This window comes from Epinephelus fuscoguttatus, linkage group LG7, assembly GCF_011397635.1.
Source record: "Epinephelus fuscoguttatus linkage group LG7, E.fuscoguttatus.final_Chr_v1".
Taxonomy (NCBI): domain Eukaryota; kingdom Metazoa; phylum Chordata; class Actinopteri; order Perciformes; family Serranidae; genus Epinephelus; species Epinephelus fuscoguttatus.
Genome location: NC_064758.1, coordinates 33,387,322 through 33,408,393, shown reverse-complemented (window position 1 = coordinate 33,408,393; position 21,072 = coordinate 33,387,322). Strand labels below are relative to the sequence as shown.

The 21,072-nt window shown below is 41.4% G+C and overlaps 3 protein-coding genes across 12 annotated transcripts in view; 2 read left to right on the top strand and 1 right to left on the bottom strand.

Annotated features, from left to right (window-relative positions):
* Nucleotides 1-11,467, top strand: part of uhrf1bp1 (UHRF1 binding protein 1) — a 28,088-nt gene extending 16,621 nt beyond the window's left edge. Inside the window, exons 13-21 of the mRNA XM_049580564.1 lie at nt 38-231; nt 332-1,548; nt 1,682-1,866; nt 1,960-2,099; nt 2,299-2,449; nt 3,075-3,340; nt 3,611-3,719; nt 3,866-3,957; nt 6,896-11,467. Coding sequence (XP_049436521.1) covers nt 38-231; nt 332-1,548; nt 1,682-1,866; nt 1,960-2,099; nt 2,299-2,449; nt 3,075-3,340; nt 3,611-3,719; nt 3,866-3,957; nt 6,896-7,012 — 2,471 coding nt within the window. The 3' untranslated portion in view covers nt 7,013-11,467. The remainder of the gene's footprint in view (nt 1-37; nt 232-331; nt 1,549-1,681; nt 1,867-1,959; nt 2,100-2,298; nt 2,450-3,074; nt 3,341-3,610; nt 3,720-3,865; nt 3,958-6,895) is intronic.
* A 505-nt stretch (nt 11,468-11,972) lies between these two features.
* On the bottom strand, nt 11,973-14,106 carry taf11 (TAF11 RNA polymerase II, TATA box binding protein (TBP)-associated factor). The gene is made up of 6 exons (XM_049580596.1): nt 13,882-14,106; nt 13,418-13,635; nt 12,849-12,979; nt 12,672-12,759; nt 12,482-12,578; nt 11,973-12,378 (listed from the first exon to the last, which is right to left on the bottom strand). Exons 2-6 carry the CDS (start codon nt 13,592-13,594, stop codon nt 12,248-12,250), a joined length of 624 nt encoding a protein of 207 aa, XP_049436553.1. The 5' UTR covers nt 13,595-13,635; nt 13,882-14,106; the 3' UTR covers nt 11,973-12,247.
* Nucleotides 14,107-16,054: 1,948 nt separating this feature from the next.
* The window catches only part of LOC125891352 (ankyrin repeat and SAM domain-containing protein 1A-like), a 101,255-nt gene continuing 96,237 nt past the window's right edge, over nt 16,055-21,072 (top strand). For 7 of the 10 annotated variants that reach the window (XM_049580575.1, XM_049580571.1, XM_049580569.1 and 4 more), the window contains exon 1: nt 16,055-16,465. In XM_049580575.1, the coding sequence (XP_049436532.1) occupies nt 16,287-16,465 (179 nt within the window). In that variant the 5' untranslated portion in view covers nt 16,055-16,286. The remainder of the gene's footprint in view (nt 16,466-21,072) is intronic. The other 3 variants (XM_049580574.1, XM_049580573.1, XM_049580572.1) reach the window with 1 other exon arrangement.

The window sequence follows — 21,072 nt, the reverse complement described above, 5'->3', positions numbered from 1 at the left end:
CTGTATCAGTATCCTTCTCCTTTTTTTCATCCCTCAGTGCCCACCTCAAACCTGTATGGCCAGCTGAATGGCCTCCAGCTCTGTGTAGACCCACCCAGCGTGCTGTGGATCAATCTGTTCTCCAGGGGTCTGCTGCACACCCTGGACCAGGTCAAAGCTTTCTACCATTTGCAAGACAGCAGCAGGGCCGAAGAGCACGTAGACATTCGCGTAGATGCATCACAGCTTAAGGTAAATGCATATCTGTTTCATCTGATTGTAGTTTTTTGCATTTCTAACAAACGTCTGTAAACTGATAGTTGATGTGACTGTTTTTTATTCCTCTCTATAGTTAATAATCCCCTTGGATTCTTCCATATTGGATCATCCGGAGCGCCCACAGTCCCTCTCTGTTACTGTACCCCAGATGGTTCTCAGCAACACCCGCCTCTGCCCTCATGGCTCCAGAGCTGACCTCAAAAGCACCATTGACAAGTTCTCTAGCTGCCCTTTTTTCCAGCCCACACCTCCCTGCTGCCCCTACCCCAGAGACCAGAGTGCCTTCCACCCCATCCCATCAGCCTTCCTCCAGCACTCTAAAGAGACAGTGCTCCAACCTCTGGACAAAAAGCAGCTACGATCGCAGGACGTCTGGTCTCTCAGTCTGTCCCGTGTGACATTAGGTTTTGACGGAGCACGGCGATTCCCCAAAGGCAGAACTCAACCTTTTATTGAGCCCTTCGCCATGTCTGTGTGGATGTGTCAGCCCGCTGCCTTTAAAAATGGATCATCGTCGTCCCCCTCCAGTCCCAGCACAGCCCAGCAGCCTTCCTCAGAGCAGGAAGAGGCTCCGCATGCCTCTTTCCACGTCTTAGCCAACACCATCACTCCGGTGAAGATGTGGCTCAACCACTACCAGTATGTTGCCCTGCTGAGGATGAAGGACGCCATGGCTCGATTAGGGGCAGAGTTGGGTCGGGATCTACGAGACGTTAAACAGGCTCACGGCCAGAAGACAAAACCTACTACAGCTTGTGTTGCCCTCCTGGTGGACTCTACAGAATTGGGTCTTTTGTTGCCGCCGGTGTCCACAGAGCCCGATGAAGAAGTCCCCCACACTCCAGAGACTGATAGCCCTAGCATGACTGACTCTGACATCTCCCCCACTCATCACTCTGCAGTGCTGGAGGACAGCGGGTTAGAAAATGGCATCTCCTCCATCAACACCGCCACTGCGTTTGACCAGGATGAACAGGACGAGGTGGTGGAGGAGGCATGTGAGGCTGTGGAGGAGGGCTTGGACGGGGACGGTTTGACAACACAGGAGGACACCCCTGTCCTCTCACCTCCACTCTCACCTGGACACTCCCCTGTCCTCTCCCGCGAACCGTCCAACTTCAGCCTGGAGGGTGAGCTGTCAAGCGCCATCAACGTCACCAAGGATGTGACCAAAGATGCCATTAGTGCCTCGCTGGACTTGACCAAAGGGGCGTTTTCAATAACAAAGGATGCCTTTAGCATACTGAGTCGTGGCTCAGGGATGAGCAAATTGTTCAGTCCGCAGGCAAAGTAAGTGCTCTCCTGCTGTGCTGTTGGCACCATAATAGTGTTTGTGTGTCTGGAAGCCATACTGTGCGCCACATGCTATTACAGGCTGTCCCGTCACAACTGTGTGTGTGTATAAATGTGTGTGTGTTCATAGGGAACAGGTCCAGCGTACAGAAGAGTCCTCCCCCTCCCTGGCTGCCAGCCTGCGCCACCAATCCATGAAGCAGTCGCCTTCCCAGCATTCCTTTGATAGTGCTATCTTGGATGGCAGCCTGCCTGACGAGAATCTCTCTGTGGATAGTGATGTCAGCGACAATTTTGTTGTTCTCATGGACTCAGGTGCTTAAAATACCGCTAGGTTTCCAAAGTAATTTTTGCTTTGACAAAAATGACACAGGTGACACCTACTATAACTTTGTATCATGTTTGCAGAGTCAGGTGTGGAGTCCATGCGTCCCAACAACACTCCTGTGGGCAGTCGAGGCAGCCCAGCCCCAGGGACAGAGGGAGGGTCATCAGCTGATCTCAGCAGCTCTCTGTCCCAAAGTATTGAGGATGTGTCTCAGGATATGGTGCGTTACTAAGCTCAAATAAAAGATTTCATGGATAGACTGAATATGTCGGTGGAGTTTCATCGTCTTCTTGAACAGCCACTTCTCAAAGAAACATTAAAATCTTTTCATCAGTAATTACAATAATTCAAACATTCATTTCACATCTAAATCTACAGTGGATTAAATGTGACCTTACTGTGATGTACTGTTGTTACAGTCCTCAGTTTTGTTGCTGGTCCTGAGTGGAACAGCCTGTACTATGGAAGCAAAGGGAGAAGACCAAGTTGTTGCTGTAGAAACTCAGAGCGTGACCCCTGTGCAGTTGGGAACTGTTAGAGTATCAGACCTGATGGCCGGCCTCGTACAAGGTAACCTGGATTATTATTGCCATGGTGTTTGTTTCCTGTCAACAAACTCTTGAAATATAATTTCTCAGATCACATTTCTCTGTTTACTGGTTACATGCAATGACAGTCCCGGCTGAAGGCATTATGTTTTCAGGTTGTCTGTCTGAACCTGCATTTGTCCCATTCTTGTGAACACATAATCTCAAGAACGCCTCGAGGGAATTTCCTTAAATTTGGCACAAACCACTTGTGTGACTTGTGAAAACCCCACCTCTCAAAACATGATTTGACCACAACTCAAGAATTCCTGTGCTAATTATGACTAAATTTCGCACAAATGTCTAACAAGGTAAAATGATAAAGTGATGACATTTTCTATTCAAATGGTCAAAGGTCAGCTTCACTGTGACTGTGGCATACAACTTTGCATATATTCTTATCCCCATTTGGAGAAACTAAAGCATGGCAGAGCATTGTTCCTGTGGGCTACATCAACACTAAACCCCAGAGAATCAGAATGTAGTTGGCACATTGTCTCAGCTGGAAAAGGAACCTGACCAAGTCACAGTAGGGAAAGCATACCGGAAGTTGTTGTATAAAGTGCCCAACTGGCTTACAAATGCAGCCTCACCTTTGTTCCCTGCAGCCCCAGGCGGACAAAACCAGAAGCAGGACAGGCCGCGCAGCAGGGGCTCTCCAGCAGTGTGCATGCGAGCAGAAATGGGTCCGTGTGCAGCCCGACACTCTGCACTGGCTGAGTCTCTGGGATTCCTGGAAATTAGAGTGCAGGACTGCAAGGCGGAGCTGTTTGCCTCCACTGTGGCCAACATTGGGCCTTTTCTGGAAGATGAGTTCAGTGTGGATGGTCAGCCAATGAGGTTACGCATGAGAAACATCACCATCACTCTGAAGGTGGGTTGTTGATAACGCCTGGAATTGAGTGTAATTTTGAATTTGCTGATTATTAGATGTAAATAGAAAATGCATTTTACATTATTGTAGATATGATTATATAAATGTTTTGTACCCTTTTAATGCAGTTGCCATACTGAGTGCATTATCCTGGTGAAATAAAATGTAACTGAAGCTTTGAACACACTATAATCTTTTAGAGTAAAAGGACTAATGGAGAGCCAGTGTTGACGTGTGGTAAATTGTCAGAATCCCTTTTGTGTCTTTTAGGATGATGGCCCTAAAATCTACCCTACAGCCCCTCAACCTGTCCCAGCCTCGTTCATTGTAGACGCACTGCTCCTCGAGCGCAGTGAGGATGGCCTCATGAGGCTCAAAGGTGAGCAAGAAGATAACTTGTGCTGTGAATACACCCACATATCCACAGGACCATGAACCGTAAAACCACAAGTCCTCCAGCTGCTGTAGTGTGTTTACAGAAAGATGAACAGAAAGTGATCCTCACCATTTCCTGTCTGATTGCAGCTGAAGGTACCGACCGTGAAGCCTCAGCAGGTGTTCCTGTGGCCGACCTGGACAACTTAAACAGTTCCTGCTCTGATCAACAGCAGAGCGAGGTAGGTTAGACCGAGCAGTACCATATACTGTACATGCTTCATCTTAATGTGTCTGCAGCCACTGGTGGAAGCCAGGATTTTAGAAATACTGAGGTCCTAACAACTATATGTGACTTTTTTGGAGGAGATAGGTGTGTGTGTTTGTGGGTGAGGTGTGTGAGGTGGTTGGTTAATTATACAAGTGGCCATGATAAATATTTCCCAGCACATTTAACCCTTTGAAACCTGGAGCGATATCACTTTTCTTGTGCTGCTTTCAGACGTCTTTCACAAGTATTCAAACCTTTGAACCCTGAGCTAATTGGTGTGATTTTATACAAAGACGTTGGGGGGGAAAAGGCAGTGAGCAACTTGGTAAAAAATGTTCCACAAATTGCAGTATAACTAATTTTAAAAAGATTATTCAAAAAAGCTAGGGGGAAAAACAATATTAATAATTGTCATTATTATTATTTAAATTATGTTACATAATCGTTATAATTTTTAAACTCATTTTCCAGGTCATTTCCTTGTTTTTTTGGTTTTAATTTTTGTGTATTTAAAAAAACAAATTCAAACCAATTTTCTTGCCTATAATTTTTTCTTTTTACTAATTTCTTGCTATTTTTTTTTTTTTTGAAAGAACCCAAGTCAATTTGATCATGTCACAAAGGGTTCATATTATGTTTCTCTGCCTCCACAGAGTGATTTTTCTGTAATTTTTCTGTAATTTTATATTTTTTTGACATATCACATGGTATGGAGTACAAACATTACATACAGTAACAGAACAATGGCACACAGCGTGGCTGAAGTACAACAAATGTTACTTGAATAAAGGAAGGACATTCTTCAAAAAACAACCTAGTTTACAGATAACTTTTGGCTCATGTGATTGTAATAACAAAATTAATTTAAACATAAATGGACAGGTTGAATGATTATTTGGAAAAAATAACTTTCTCCGTAAGTCATTCAGCTTACATTCTGACATTCAAACAAAACATGATACTCATCTCCCACATGATGATCATCACAGAGGTTGCAGATCCTCTGGTTTCTATTCAGCCATTTATATCTTCAGGTGACTTCAGGAATTCTGGTGTTATTTACTCTGAAATTATAAACAGCCTGTCTGTACTTTTTGTTTTAACATACTACAGATGGCATTTGCAGTAATCAACTGTGGCTGAACAAAGACAACCAATAAGAGCTGAGGAGTCTCTAACACAGTTGTCAATTATGTCAATCACTGTTCGTGAAATGCGGTCAAACTGTCAAACTAGGCAGCACTGATCAAATTTGAATCAAGACTATGTCTCCCCTCAGCAGGTGCTTTAGTTCACTGTTTGTAAATACGTCTCTCTTCCAACTCAATTATTCTCTGTTCAGCTTCTCTGAGTTTGGTGAGGTGTCTTGTAAATCAGAGCACATTTCCTTCACATCCTTTCGTAGCTCTTTTGCTTCAGCCGTTTTCAGATTCTGATCTTAATTCAGTAATTTATATTTTAAGATAACATCTTTCATTTGCTGCAGCATCTCCTCGAGGCTTTGTTTAAGGCTTTTATCAGCTACCATCGTGTCTGGTGTTTTGCTTGTCCCACGAGCGTTGTCTTTTGTCTTTGTTTTCTTGGATAGCTCTTGCGTAATCGCTTCTGAACGTTTAATAACTCTTTTCGATTTTCAGGATTTTACTACTTTCAGGGGGGTTTATTAGAGACGTTCTCACGCTACTCTGTCATGCATGCTGCTGCCCGGAAGCCCCTCAAGTGTTTTCTGAATCATATTTTAATGTCTGTTGAGCAGTAAAATGAAACGTTTGCTTGCTTAAACGCTATTTAACTTAATCCAACATGGCGACAGGGTCACAAACTTTATCATTTTATCATCTTTTACAGCTAAACAGTACACTAAAAAATGTTTCCGTAAACATTTAAGGTGAGAAATAGGCAATACAGCAACAGAATCTTGATTCATATTTGATCAGCTCTGCCTTGTTTGACTGACTGCGGTTCAATAGCAGTGATTGACAGCTGTGTTAGAGAATCCGTGGCTCTGATGGGTTGTTTTTCCAAACAGGGGCAGTGGAGTCTTGCAAACGCCATCAGGAGCACTAGGAGAGGCAGAATAACATGATTTTTTTCACACATTATTTGACTCATATACTGCTGTCACACTTTCGGCAAATAAGACAAAAACTTGATTTTATATTGTTGAAATGTATTGCCATGGTCATTTTATTTCTACACACAAAAAAAACTTGGTTATATACATGTAAAATCACAGTATATACCTCGTAGGATATAATATTCTAGACTTGAGGTGTCAGTTTGAGAGTAAGCGTTAATGTCATCACTGATCATTATCCTGTGGGCTATTTTCACACTGTTTTTCTCCCCAAAAGTTACACATAGTAACAGGTTATAAAACATGACCTCAGTGGTCACTTTGGCCTTGTCTGTATCACAGTCACAGTTCAGGGAGCCAACAAACAAAAGGGCCGGTTTGTTTAGTTTTGTAGTGTGTGTGTGAATGTCAAGTGTGAAGTGTGAAATCAAGATACGACTTGCTAACAAATTTAGCGGCTATCAAAACGAATATCAACACTGTGCCAGCCATGATGCTGTGTGTATCTGAGTGTAGCTGTGTATGATACTCTCACAGGGTCAGGTTAAGTTATTGAAACCTCTGCTGCGTTAGATTTACAGGTCCTGCTCATGTTTAAGTCTTCAGTAATCTGCTGTGTCTTAAATACAGCTGTTAAACTGGTGTTCTGTTACTGGTCACCTCTAAAATACACAACACAGAGATGTGTCCGTACACAAGATTGTCTAATGGTATTGTAATTACACCTGTTGCTGTCAGGCAGAATCTGATATCCGCACACTTGGCGTGCAGCACCTTGGCAAAGCGTTCTGGAGCTGGAGCTGGAACTAACCAATCCAATAATCCGTTACAGGGACAAACCCTGGAGTCCCAGCTCTCTGATGCCCAGGCTGCTCTCACCCAGGCCCTCAGCGACAGAGAACGCCTCCTTCTGGAAGTCAGGAAGTATGACCCCACGTTTACCCTGTGAGCCTCTCTGTCTTTCACCTCTGAACCTGCTGCATTGCTGCTCCGGCTGAGGATCAGTGATGGGATGTATCGGGCTGAATGTCAGGAACCAGCAAGACTCAGTAAAAGCATGTCCAGACATTGGACATGTTTGAAAAGAAGACGGATCCGAGCTGTGGCTCTGGATCACTTCCTACTAGCGATATCACACTGTTCATGAGATTATAAAAGAGCCCTATAACAAGTACTAAAGGGGAACCTAGTGAACTAATTTATAGGTACATTAATGGTACTACTTTTTATCTGGCAGTCTAGATACTCCTCACTGCTCTACTTAACACAGATTATCCTATTTATCATCCAACAGTGTGGACAGTAAACTCATTGTGTGGTTTCAGTGTTTGTCACACAGCATGCAAGTTTACATTTCATCAAGCTTTAATTCTCTCCAGTAAATTCTTGTGTTTCGGAAATATTAAGTTAAGCACATGCCAAAACCTCCTCTTCACATGCACTGACACTGCCAGACAGCTGCTAGTCCCATCAGTCACTCCCTCTACGAAACACAACCTAAAGGGAAACGAGCGTATGTTTCAACCTGGACCCATTTTTTCCATGTTTGTGTGTCTAAGCGGCTAATGGAAACAGCAATGTTGACACTGGTCAAGTATTGAAAGAGAGCGCTGCAGCCGGCAGTGCGAAACAAGCTGCAATCTAACAGGAATTTATGGACTGTTAATTTATGTCAGATTAACAGTTATGACAGGCTCAGATTATTATTCAAAGTGTCTGACAACATTATGGAAAGGATCCCTACAGAAACAGACCTTTTTGATAAAGAGTAAGATCCTTTTCCTTAACCAGGCACGAAGGGTGGGCGATATGGTCCTAACATTATATCACAATATTTCAGGGAGTTTTTGCGATAACGATATCCTTGACGATATGACAAATTAGCAAAAAAAAAAAAGTATTATTAATTTAAGAACAGAATTGCAACAAAATAAGTGATTTAGTTTTACAGTTCGCCTTCAAATATTCAGTAAAAACTAAACAAAAACGATCTCTCATTTCTTTAGTTTGTGCACAACAACAGTAGCTCAGAGTGAGATTCAGATTCTGTATACAATATTAATAGTGCAACAAAATAAAATCAACCACAAATTACACATTCAAACAGCTGCCAAATACAAAAAATGTCCCCTGGGATCTATATGTATAAATCAACAGGTTTTTTTTTTTTCCACCTGGACCTTTATGCTCTGCCATTTCTCCTCTAATCATCATGCTGTAACTTGTGACAGGCTGTTATGATACCACAACTATTGCACATTCACATATATGTAGTTTTTTTGTTGAGCTGTGAGCGTCACGTAGGTTTACATTAGGAAGAGACGCTGTGCTGCTGCCAGAGGAGCCGCTGAATGAGTTCCCTCTGAGCGGTAAGTTGCTAAAAGAGTCTGAGAAGTCCGGGGCTGTTCATAAAACATTAAGGACACCACAGTTTATTCCACACTACTGAAGCTGCTCCTCTTTTTGGAGCCACCACGGAGTCAGTAGTAATTTCTCTTTCAGTTGCCATGGGTAACAGTTTGATGTCAATATATCAACAAGTCAAAATGTTTCGAGTATCACAATATGAATTGCTCGTATCATATTAAAAATTACACCAGTATTATCATGAATGATATGATATGACACTCTCTCACCAGACAGAGCCCCAAAATACCTTTCGCCAAACAGACCACACTACATTTTAATAAACCATAATTTTATCATTGCAAAACACATTTCATTCAAAGTTAACAGACATAAAACGAAAAACTCCCAAAAGCCATCTTGGTTCATCGTTCTACTTTTTAACAACCACAGAGTCTGGCCTAGTTGAATTAAAGCCTTAATTCACCCAGTTAGATATGAAAATATGCCGGCTCTATACAGGCTAAAATTACAGTTTCTTTAAATGGAGTCTGGTGGGTTCAGTGATGGTGATTTCCGGGTTTTTTTCTGGTTAAAAGAAAAGGTCTTACTCTCTAACAAAAAGGTCTGTCTCTGTAGGGATCCTTTCCATAATGCTGTCAGACACCTAAAATTACAATCTGAGCCTGTTAGTTGCAAAAACAAACACTTTTAGTGGATGTAAACAGACGGTGCACAAATGCCCCAAGTGTTTACATTGCAGCCTGTTTCGCCTCTGCAGGCTGCAGCCCTCTCGCTCAATACTGGATTAGCCTCAAAAATTGTTACTCTCATTAGTCATTTAGTCACAAAAACATGACAAAATAGAGGCTAGGTTGGAAAAATACTGAAGTTACCCTTTAATGTCAGGCATGCTTTTTAAACAGTGCTAATTCACATGTAGCACATTTTAAGGTAGACAGTCATAAAGCTAAATGGAGTTAGTAATGTAGATTACTTCTGTTAGGTGTGTGTTCCTTTTCAGTTTAAAGTATTATGACAATATTATCAGCTGTTACTTGTGTTGTGAAAGGTAGGGAAAACAATGCACTTTTTTTTTTTTTTAAGAAAAGCAAAACACTGCTTTCACCGAGAGACGGATGCATCTCTACTTCCACCTTGGTTGCTTTATCAGCGGGGTGGAATGGTTACACTCTTATCAAGTTCTCACTGTTCTCAAAAAGCGGGTCAAATCATTCCCCAGTGTTATTTTTCTTTGAGTTGTGAAACGTCGATCATTCTCCTTTTGTACTGTGAAACAATGTGCTCTGTGGTCGGATGTCCACTCACGACGACACGCCTTTCGACCTCTCCCTTTGGCTGTGGAGAGCAGGGTGCACAGTAGCTTCAGTATTGTAACAGGGTTAGTTTTCTCACTTTAACTCTCTGGTTTAAAGATTAAACCACCTACCACAGTTATAATACTTGATCTCAGTAAAACTTGTTTTGTAGCTTGCCAGGAAACAACTCAGACTGCTTGTGTTATTACCTCTGTGCACATTTGTCATGTGTAGAATAATGGTCACGAACATATATGTGTATATTTATTTAGATCTGTGAACATGTGTTTTTTTTAGACCACAGTGTACTGAAGCCATATCAATCAACACAAATTACATTTAAAAAAAAACCTGTAGTACTGATCACGTATGCAGAGTGTACACAGTGTGGCATGTAAATGACCAGTTTCACTATGAGCACTGATATATTTCAGTGTGTGTATCCTGCTCTGCTGCAGATTTGATCTGAAGCCAGTTGCCTGTTCAAATTCCCTTCACTTTCTCCTCTCTATGCATAAATCTGTGACATGCATAGATAGAAACAATGATGGATTTGTTCATCAAAGACTGTTTATCGGTACAACATTCATTTTATGAATGCTCTCATGAGAAAGACCTCTCTGCTGGCTACATCTTAGGTACAGAAGTTCTATTGTTAAAGCACTGGTTTATCATTTTAGCCTGTGGAGGTATGTTATCTATCTTCATGGCTGCAAAGCTGTGTCAGCCACCTTTCACTCATCATTGTCCTGTTGTGTGCTGCAGAGCCCCCTGGTGGCTGGACTGGCCAGAGCACTCCTCATTCATTTATTTTCTTTCTTACATTTGGTTGCCTTGCAAGCTATGAATGACTTATTTGCATTCTTAAAGAGGAATGTAAGATATTTAAGCAATAGACAGACAGCTTAGGTTGAACCAAAAACACGACAAAGAACGGTACACTACACATTTTGGATGTGGAATCTTTTTTTTGTCTTATAAGACGACTAACGTCAAAGAAAAATGTTTTACCTGTCCACCAGGTTATAATGTTTTCCCCTGAACTGCATGTGTACTCCACACATCCGTACTATCAGTGTAATAAAGCAGAGAAACTGCCCTTTAACCTCAGTATAACTTATAATCGTGATCTTCTCAGCTTTTGATGTTTATGTTTTTGCATGGCCTTAGTAGACAAAGACACAGTGGTACGAAACTGAACGTCCCATGCTGGATGCAACATGTAGCTGTTAAGTTTATCCAGTTTCTCTCTCCTCTGTCAGGCCTCAATGTTGAGTAGCATCTCTATTCTGCTGACAAACTGGTGCTCTGAGTTCCATCTGCTCATAACCATGCAAACAGGAGACGGACGGAGAGTGAAGCGAGACTCACTGCGGCTCAGATGTCTCTTTTCATAAGACTGACCTGGCAAAGTGTTGACACTGAACGCAGATGCATGTACTGAAGTTGTGTTGCGTAGTTTATGCCTTGTGGATTACTTGCACTCGTGTGATAAATTCACTGGAAATTGCACTTGTTTCGATGTGAATCACTTCAAAGGATCGCAGAGGAGTCCTTGTGAAATCTTCCTGAGTGATGCAAATGTTGGAGACCCTGTGGACAGTATTTTTGTCAGTTGTGTAGAGTTACATTGACTTTTGTATTGTCTTTATCACTTCATTGAGACTAATATATTTGGTTCTGTGAACCAAAGCTAGTATGTGGAAAATATTTTAAAAGTGAAACAATAAATGATTAATTGCTGAACACATTTCAGTTGTTACTGAGTTTAATAGAAATGCATGTTTGCTTGTAACAAAAATCATCTACTGAAATCATTTTTGTTGTTATAACATACAAACTTTTAAGTGCAAGTCTCACTCATTATTTAAGTGGTGTAATCAAGAGTTTGTTCAACTCAATAAAAGTCTACATATTTAGTCTACAAATAAAACTTAAAACATCTTTATTTTAGTATTGCTAGACAAACTAAATTAATTCTGAGATGAGCTGAATGATGAAGAGTCAAGTTTTGCCGTCAGCTTCTCACACCAGAGGTTTTATCATTTGAAAAAGGATCCAAACATTTTCAAGAATCAAAATAATATCCAGTGTGAGCTTGTGTGGCTGTGAATGGAAACAAAAAGGTGACCATTTTTGTAATTAACCCCATTGGAACTTAAAGGCATCATACTGTTTTCCCACCAAAAAGTCTCTCTAAAAATAACGGCTTCTTAAAAATAATTGAGGCACAAGAACAAAACATTTGTATAAAACATACTGTATTTACAACCATAATACATCAATATAATTTCACACCATTTGAACTGTGTGCTGCATCAAACATTTACCTGACAGTTGTGTTCATGTAAGACACCCTCTTAATCTTGTCTGTCTTCAGTATTGCAGTCACTGATTTGACTCTGGTTAGTCAGTAGAGAATAACCAGCGTTAAGTTGGCTACAGAGGCTTCACGACAAGCCATGGCAGCATTCTGTATCGCAGACATGTTCCCTCCTTTAATCTAAAGCACGGGTGCCTCAGTGAAAGAGAATATTCTTGTACTTTGTGTTGGGAATCTGATCTCTGCTCTTCAGCCTCCTCACTGCTTCCCTCATATGCTTGGGCTGCAGCGGTGGTGTATCTCCCCACTTCTCACAAACGTCCAGTGCTGTAAAGACAAAAGACAAACTATTTAAACTGCACCAAGAAGTACAAATAAAAAGTACCGTATTTGGTCTGAATGTTTTCTTGTTTGTAAGTCTGCCACTCACCTTCCTCAACAATCTCCCCAGCAAAAACCTTGGCTATACCAGACATAGCAATCACCACGTTCTGGGACACTGATGACCCCGTTATGGACTGGATCAGCTGGAAGATGAAGAGAGAAAAAAAAAAAGACATCAAGCCAGACAAAGTATTTTCAGAGATGTACAAACACTGTCAGTGTTTAGAAACACTTACCCTCTTAATAGCAGCCTTAGGGAAGGCAGAACGTCGGTACATCTCATAGCGGTTCAGCTGCTCTTCAGAAAAGGACGACACCAAAACTCTAAGATGAAGAACACGGGGATAATGGTGAAGTATACCGGGATGAAGTGTTTTTTAATTTGAATGGTTTGTTAGAAATGCCAGTCTTACTGCATCTTTTGTATTTCATCCTCGTCCACCTTTTGACGCTTCTCCTTTTTCTTCTCCGGTTCCACCTTCAGTCTTTTGGAAGCAGGTTGGCCAGGGGTTCCCTCTTCCTCATCGTCCCCAGCTGCTATTCCCTTCACAGTGGAAGACAAAACTGTTTAGAGCCACTAAAAACAATATGATGCTGCCAATCAGAATCAGAAATACTTTTTTGATCCAGAGGAGACTCTGTGATTCCTTACAGTCGTTCCCATGTAAAGAATAGAGACTTACAATAAGAGTATGAAATAGGAGTATGTAAATATAAAGTAATAACATAAAATAGAAATAAAAATGTGCATTATGCTTCAATGTTTAACACTAGTACTTAAGATATTAAGAATAAACATATGTTCAGTATCTGTAAGTGTGTAGAAATATACAAATATATGGACTGTTTAAACTAGTATGTTACATTCAGAAATATGATATATGTATTATGCTGTAAGACAGTGTTCACTTTTAGATGTTTGTCTTTTTTGTTGGACAGAAAATAAAACTTTAGTTGATGTCTAATTTGGTCCAGAACTCACAGGTTTCACCTCCTGTTTGGGCTGATCTTGTGAAGACGACTCCTTGTTGTCATCTGCAGGTTTAGCTGTGGCAGGTAACGTTGCATCTTCAGTGTCCTCTGATTTAGGATTCTCCTCGTTAGCAGAGGCTGTTCTCTCAGGTGTAGCCTCAGGTTTGATGCGTGCAGGGTCGGCCATATTCACTCAGTCACCCCAACACCGGCTGACAGCTTCAGATTCTGCGATATAAACAAGGTACTTGACCAGTTAGCAGTTTGGCTAACGCTGGTTAGCTTTCAGTTAGCTCAGCCGGCTAAAGCCTGGCGCGAGCGTTAGCGCTAACGTTACATGACAAACGTTTTTTTGTTTTTGTTTTTTTATTAGCTTTTATACCATTTTAGCTAAGAAGTCTAAACAAATACTATATATGTTTGTGTTAATGACCACTTTCAGATAAAAAAGACAGGGAAACAACATGCACCTACCTTCTCTGCAGCTAGGCGTCAACAAAACAGCAGGAATGGTCAAGCTAACGGCGGAGGTAAGCTAACGTTAGCTTAGTAACTGACGCTAGCTAGCAGGGTAGCTAACAGATAACGCTGAGATTTCTGCATTTACTATTATCTAAATTTAAGCAACTTCTTAGAAAGAGTAATGATAGCATCAGAATGCTAGTTGTTTTAGGCTTTTTGATGGCATATGACCCCGGGTTTCCGTTTCCGGTTTTGAGCGAACTTTATAGACACAAGCAACAAAACAGAAACACAGCGAGCTTTCAGAGAGTCAAACATATCAACGTTAAACAAGACAGGTACTGTTTATTTTGTGCTCTAACTGTTAATAACAATCTTTAAAATTTAATGTTGAACTTTTAAAGTTTTAAAATGTTACAAAAACCCAGTTATATCACAGTTTAGACTACTGTTCACCCATATTCTATGATGTCACCAGTCCTGGGAAAGGTTACTTTGGAAATATAATGGGTTACAAAACACTAGTTACACTATTAAAATGTAATAAATAATGTAGCTATTTTATACACTACTACTACTACATATTATACTACTACTTATTACATTTGACTACTCTTTGATTACTTTTCTAACAATGTTTTACATTTGGCAATAAAATAAGAGCATAAGTGTCGCACACAACAAGATGAAAAGATGAGGGGTTTTTTTTTTTTTTTTTAACAAGAGAGAACATATTGTTACAAATGTGTTTAACCTTTATTTAACCAGGAAGTCCCATTGAAATTGAGAATCTATTTTACAAGAGAGACCTGTCCAAGGTAGCAGCCAATGCAGCAATGAGTAAGTGACTTTGCATCTGTAATAAAACATAGAGATGCATGGTACACTGAATTGAGGATATGTAAAATGGAGGAGGTTGCATGCAGATACAATATGTCACTGTAATCAAACACAGACAGAAGAGTAGCTTTCTCAAGATTTTTCTCAGCACTGAAAGTACAACAAATAAAAACCAACCTTCACTTTAAGCTTCCTAACTAGAGCAGCAATATGTGCATCAAATGAAAGCTCGTCATCTATCCATACACCCAGGTACTTGTATGAGGTACTTGTATGAGGACAACAATGTTTTAAATTTGGCAATAAATTAAAACTCCTAAAAACACAAGTTTGTCTGTGCTGCACTCAAATTTGACCTGTATTGTTCGGAAATGTGCAAAAAAGCAAACATTTGTAATCACCAAAATTGTATTAGTAACTGCAATTTAATTACATTTTTTTTTCTCAGTAACTGATTACAATTATATTTGTTTTGTAACGTTCCTGGCGTTTTTCTTTAATAAAACAGACATGAAAACTTCCTAGTTATTGCTAATAGTCTCTCATCCACAGTTGTCACATTTTGGTGACTGGATATTAGTAGAATAAATTAAAATTTCAAATTCATGTGAACGAATGGATGACTGAAATAAAAAGAAATCAAATAAACAGTTGTAGTCACCAAAACTGTATTAGTAACTGCAATTTCATTACATAGTTTTCTCTCAGTAACTGATTACAATTATATTTGTGTTGTAATTTAATTACCTAACTCTGTCACATGTAACTAGTTACTCCTGAACTCTGGCTGTCACCTGATCAGATGTTATGAAATGTTCCTGTTCACACACGTTTTTTTCTTAAAAAAAACAAAACAAAAAAAACCCTGACATGAGTACTTCCTAGTTATTGCAAATAGTCTCATCTAATCCACAGTTGTCACATTTTGGTGACTGGATGTTTGTAGAATAAATTAGTAATAAAATTATTAAATGAAAATTTGGACAACTCACAGTATGGATGAGTGATAGTAAATAATCAAAGGGTTAGATCTGGGAATTTGCTTTGGACTCTGGATGTGACATTAGAAAAGATGTGTCAACCACTGGATGGGTCTCTCTGCCGGCTTCTCTAATGTAGTATACGTCGGGCGCCATCTTGCTTACACTCATCCACCTCCCCTAGTGAGCAGCCAGGGCGGGGGTGCTAGAGGTTGTGTGTGTGTGTGTGTGTGTGTGTGTGTGTGTGTGTGTGTGTCTGAGGCGTTTCGGATTGGAGATGCAAAAAGAAAGGGCAGTTTCGAGGAAGTGACGGACGAGGCTTAGGGGACTGGTCAGAGGAAGTTTGCTCGATGGTTGGTACCGTGCTGCTGAACCAAACTTTTCCCCCCTGAGCAGCGGCGGCACCGTGGATCGGGACGGACGGATCCAGCGGCGGAGGGAGCTTTTGTTTCCTCGCCACACGAGCACCGCTGAGGACTAACTTGAGGTCGGGAGAGAAAACGGGGGATCGCAGAGGAATTTCACTCCCGCAACCAAGCCCCCCTTTTCCCTTCGCTTCCCCGCACCTCCTCTGTTTTTTTTACCCCGGGATTCGCGATGGGGAAGGAGCAGGAACTTCTCGAAGCGGCGCGGACTGGAAACCTGGCCGCGGTGGAGAAGCTTTTATCCGGGAAGCGACAGAGCGCTGGCACCGGCAGCGGATCGTCTGGGACCGGTGGAAGTGGCAACAGCGGCGGACACGGCGCCTCCTCTCATCCGCTCTCCAGTCTGCTCAGGTAGGCTCTGGGAAAGGGAAGCAAAGGCGGATATAACTGCATGGGAGACAGCCAGAAGTGTTGCACACCCAAACATAGCCTCATATCCTACTGTTAAACCCGATAGTGAAGTATGTTAAATATCCCTGGCTACTTACACACTGTATTTTTATTTGCATTGCCAGACAACCCTAACCCAAAGCAGTGCAGCGCAGGAGCAGTGGCATGCTTCTTTGTTAGCTCCCAGCTCCCTGTTCCTGCCAGTGCCAGCTGTACTGTGTTGTGCATAAATGGCCTGGCTGGTAATGATGCAACTAAACTGCAGAAATCTGCAACAAAACAGCCCATGGTCTCTTTAAAAACTCACACAGATGCATTATTAATTGCTTACATAAAGTCTAGACCTGAACACTGACTAATGAAGGTGGAGGAGAAAACCAGTTGTCAGAGCCAGACACATTTTCAAACAGCATTTCGTTTGCAAATCTTAGCCCTAGATTTGAAACCTCTTTTCCTTACGTCAGCTACAAAGGTGTAAGCTTGGCATATTTCATTTCTATCCATCCGTGGTCACAAGAGGAAGTGCTCGGTGAGGGAGACATTTGATTTGGTTTTTCACATGTATACAAGCCTTACCATGCAAGGTTAGAAAGGTGTAGCTGCTCTGTCAGATTTTTGTTTGTCAACACTGGTTTTTGTTCTGCACACTCCTCCTTTTATTAGTTGCAAGCTCTGATCTAGAGATAGGAATGCAAACTACAGTCAGTACACAGTACCTGATATCCTTGCCGACATGCCACCTGTGCACATTCTGTTCATAGATGCACAGATAAAAATGCCCAACACTGATTTGGACTGCTGACGTCTTTCCCCCCACTGAATGTATTGGTAAGGGCTTAAGGTAATCAGCCCGAGTCCGTGTTTTTGATAGTAAAAGATTGCATCCTCACCCTGAGCCGCCTTCTAATGTGCCATCCCTTTGACATTGTGCAGATGAAGGCTGCTGGGTAATATTAAATAATAGGATGCAATATATTAGATCTGATAAGTTCTGCTTTTCATTTTGTCCTGCAGATGTTATCTGAGTCATAGGCTTAGCACAGCAGGATTGTCGAATTTCCCAGGGTTGGAATGTATTTCTTTTTTCCAGAAAATTATGTAGTTTCATAATGCATCCATAGTTGAGACAGCTATTATGATGTACGCAATATTAAGACCCAGAACAGCTTTGTTGTTGAAAGAGACTAAAGGGACAGTTCATCCCAAAATCAACAATGCACATTTTTCTCAAGTGTTGGAGGTATCAGCCCTAGAGATGTCTGCCATCTCTCAGATATAATCGAACTAGATGGCACTCAGCTTGTGGTACATTTGAAAAACTCAAAAGCAGTCTTGTTTCCAGAAATCATGGCCCGAATACTTGAGATAATCCACAGACCTTGTTGTGAGCAGTTTCATGTAGGAACTGTTTTCTGTCTTCCTAACTACACCTGTCAACCATCACCATGCAGAAGGAAGTGTGCATCATCTGCTAGCTTGCCTAGCACTAGTGAGCTTGCTAATGTTACAGCTCAGACAAGGAGGACGCCATTAATGTTTACATCTCGCACTGTCACGAGCCGCTCAGCTATGAGTAGATGCACACTTCCTTCTGGACAGTGTTGTTTGTTAAAAAGAAAATAGTCCCTACATGAAATTGCTCATAACAAGGTCTGTGGATTATCTTGAGTAACCAGATCATGATTTCCGAAAAGGGACATTGCTGTTGAGATTTTCAAATGTGTTTTTGGCGCTTTGAGCACCACACGCCAAGTGCCTTCCAGTTCCATTATATTCAAGAGAAGGCAGACATGTCTATGACTGATATCTCTAAAGATATGTGTTTGATTAAGGGGTGAGTTGTCCCTTTAAAGCGACACAGGCTTCTGTATATCTGCCCTTAGCGAAGAGTGAAGTGCAGCTTGTAGACGTGTTATAATCAAAGTTATGGCCAGGCTAAGTGCTGCATGTCAGTGGCCTACAGCTGGCTCCTCCGCACTCTTATCTTAATGATGTACACATGCAGGTGAACGTCTGTCAATCAAAATATAATCTTGCTCCTCTGGGAGCCCTGTGCCCCATTGATACGAGGGACAAGTGTTACGGTGAAACTCGAGGTGATGCATCACTGTGTTACTTTGTGCAGACTGCACAATGTACTCAAGGTAATTACATTAAACCCTTCTAATCGGAAATCCAATTCAAAGATGTCATGTAGTCAAAGGCTGGCTCTGACTCTCGCTCACAGATCCGTGGGTGGACTGAAGAGCCAGTTGTGTCATCTGTTCTGACTTGAGCAATCAATGTTTGGCAACGATAGCTCTGGGAAATTATTGGCTAGACTTAGTGGGAAATGAATAAACTAGTGGTGAGTAGATTTAAAAAGTCAGTTGCCTGTGGACACCTGAGCTTACAGGACAGTTGCAAGATTAGTGAGCACAGGACAGCCTGGGGATTTGTTGCTATTGTGTGCGACATTTGATTTAGTTTGCATAATGAAAATGTCAATACGTCTAAGGACATCACGGTGAATTACTACAGTGGTGCAGGCTGTGGGTTGGTGGGCGTGTTTCCCTTCTTTACCAGAAACGCTTTGTAACTTATTCATCATCCATTGTTGGAAAGTGTAGGCCTGTAATCCTGTCACAGGAGATTTGATCTGTTGGATCTTTCTTTTGCAAATTGTAAGCTGTGATGTTTGTAATGTCAACATGTAAGGGATGTGTGTTCTTTACACTCCTGCTGCACTTTATTACAACACCTTAACTTACATTTTTGTAATAAAAAAATCAACATCTGTAGCATAAACAGCCATTTTATTAGGCTTGTTGTGCCATCATAGCAAGATATGAGGCCTCATGTGCTGAACATAATCAATAACAACTACTTGTTTATTGTATACATTAAACCACAAGTGAATCATCTAACCTAATAAGCTTCATCACCATTCTCTGAAGGCGTGTTGTGTGTGTCTCCACTAGATTTTTGGCGTTCTCACTCTGGAATGGGGTGCATGTCAAGACTTGCGTTGTTTTTGTAACCAGGCAGTTGTACAGCTCTGCTCTGAGGAATGTCTGCTTTCCCAGGAGGCTGCATCCCAGCGGTTGCCATGGGATAGACACTGACCCCGGCATGTTTAACACCGCCGCCGCCCCAAACATTTGTTCCGTGGTTTTCCATTATCACCTAAATGAGCTGGGTGGGGCTTCCTTGAGTTGGAAGGTCATGGGGTAACCTTCATAGGGCCACCGTGTTGTGGTAGTTGATGTAGAAGTAAATTTGATGAGCTCATAGTGTTGGTTGGAACTATTTAGGTCATATTAGTGTCTATACTAGGAAGAGGTGTTGACTCAAGTCACATACCTTGGACTCGAGTTGGACCCAAGTTACTAATTTGATGATTTTAGATACGACAAAATCAAATAAAGACTTGCAACCCAACTTGGATTTCACACTAATGATCACTTGGATTTTAACACCAATGACTCTTGACTTCACTTGGACTTCAGCCTTTTGACCCACAAATACTTAATACCTTCCCCCAAGACCAAAGTATGTAGAAAGTGTTGCATGAATCAATTCATTTTGCTTAATTTCCTTAATTAGCAAATGTTTACACTATTCATTCCCAGCAAGTCGACACTAAAATCCCAATATCCCCTTTCTTTCAACCAATCTGACAGCTTTTAATCAAGTTGTAGGAGACAACCATAAAGGCCTAACACAGTGGTTCCCAACTGGTCCAGCCAGGGGGTCCAGATTTTCCTTAGTCATTAGTTTAAGGTCTACACAGTTTAATATATTCAATGTCAGACTTGCGTTTGACCATGTTGTCCAGCTAGTTTGCTGTCTCCGTCAAGTAGCTGTCCGTTCCACTCTGGAGCAGGAAATGGCGTGTTGAAATAAAAGCTATGCACCAGAAATTCACTGTACTTCAAATTAAAGTGTGTTTTTTTACAAACTTGACAAGTTCTCAAGTCACTTGTGGTCCATTCAGAATGGATCCGCAACCCACTTTTGGACCGTGGCCCACCAGTTGGGAACCACTGAACTGACGTTACCTTACTGAGCGTCAGTTAAAAGAATTGATACCAAAGATAATTCCATTTGCGTACAAAAACTGGGCAGTGGTCAACAAAAAACAAATTGCAGTATGCAAAACTTGCAGGTCAGAAATTACAGACAGAGATGCAGCAACTTTCAACAAACGTGTTTAAACGAATAAATACAAATTTTCTCTTGACTTGGGACTTGAGACTTAAGTCCAAAGACTTCAGACTTGAAACTTGCAAAGCAATGACTTGTTCCCACCTTTTATATTAGGCCTCATTTTAGAGCATGCATTTGTGTTCTCTTCCATCCCGTAGTTTTCACTAGGGCCCCATGACCCGTTTTGATCCCAGAGCGCTACAGGAAGAACTCTTCACTAGCACTTCCTGGACAAGGTTGTCCAAACACAGGCAGCTGCTGCGGTTAGACCGGGGGTAAGACAAGTCCCTGGCAGAGAAAGTGCCTGCCCACTGAGGGGAAATTAACAGAGGAATGCATGGAGTTCTGGACAGACGCTCTGAGAGCTTAGCCAGATGAGG

Bases quoted from the DNA above. Each gene is read 5' to 3' on its own strand.
- taf11 (XM_049580596.1), bottom strand. From the start codon at position 13,594: ATGGCCGACCCTGCACGCATCAAACCTGAGGCTACACCTGAGAGAACA. The intron at 12,579-12,671 runs GTAAGTGTTTCT...TTCATCTTCCAG, and splicing joins CTAAGGCTGCTATTAAGAGG to CTGATCCAGTCCATAACGGG. The intron at 12,379-12,481 runs GTGAGTGGCAGA...TTGTCTTTACAG, and splicing joins TGGGGAGATTGTTGAGGAAG to CACTGGACGTTTGTGAGAAG.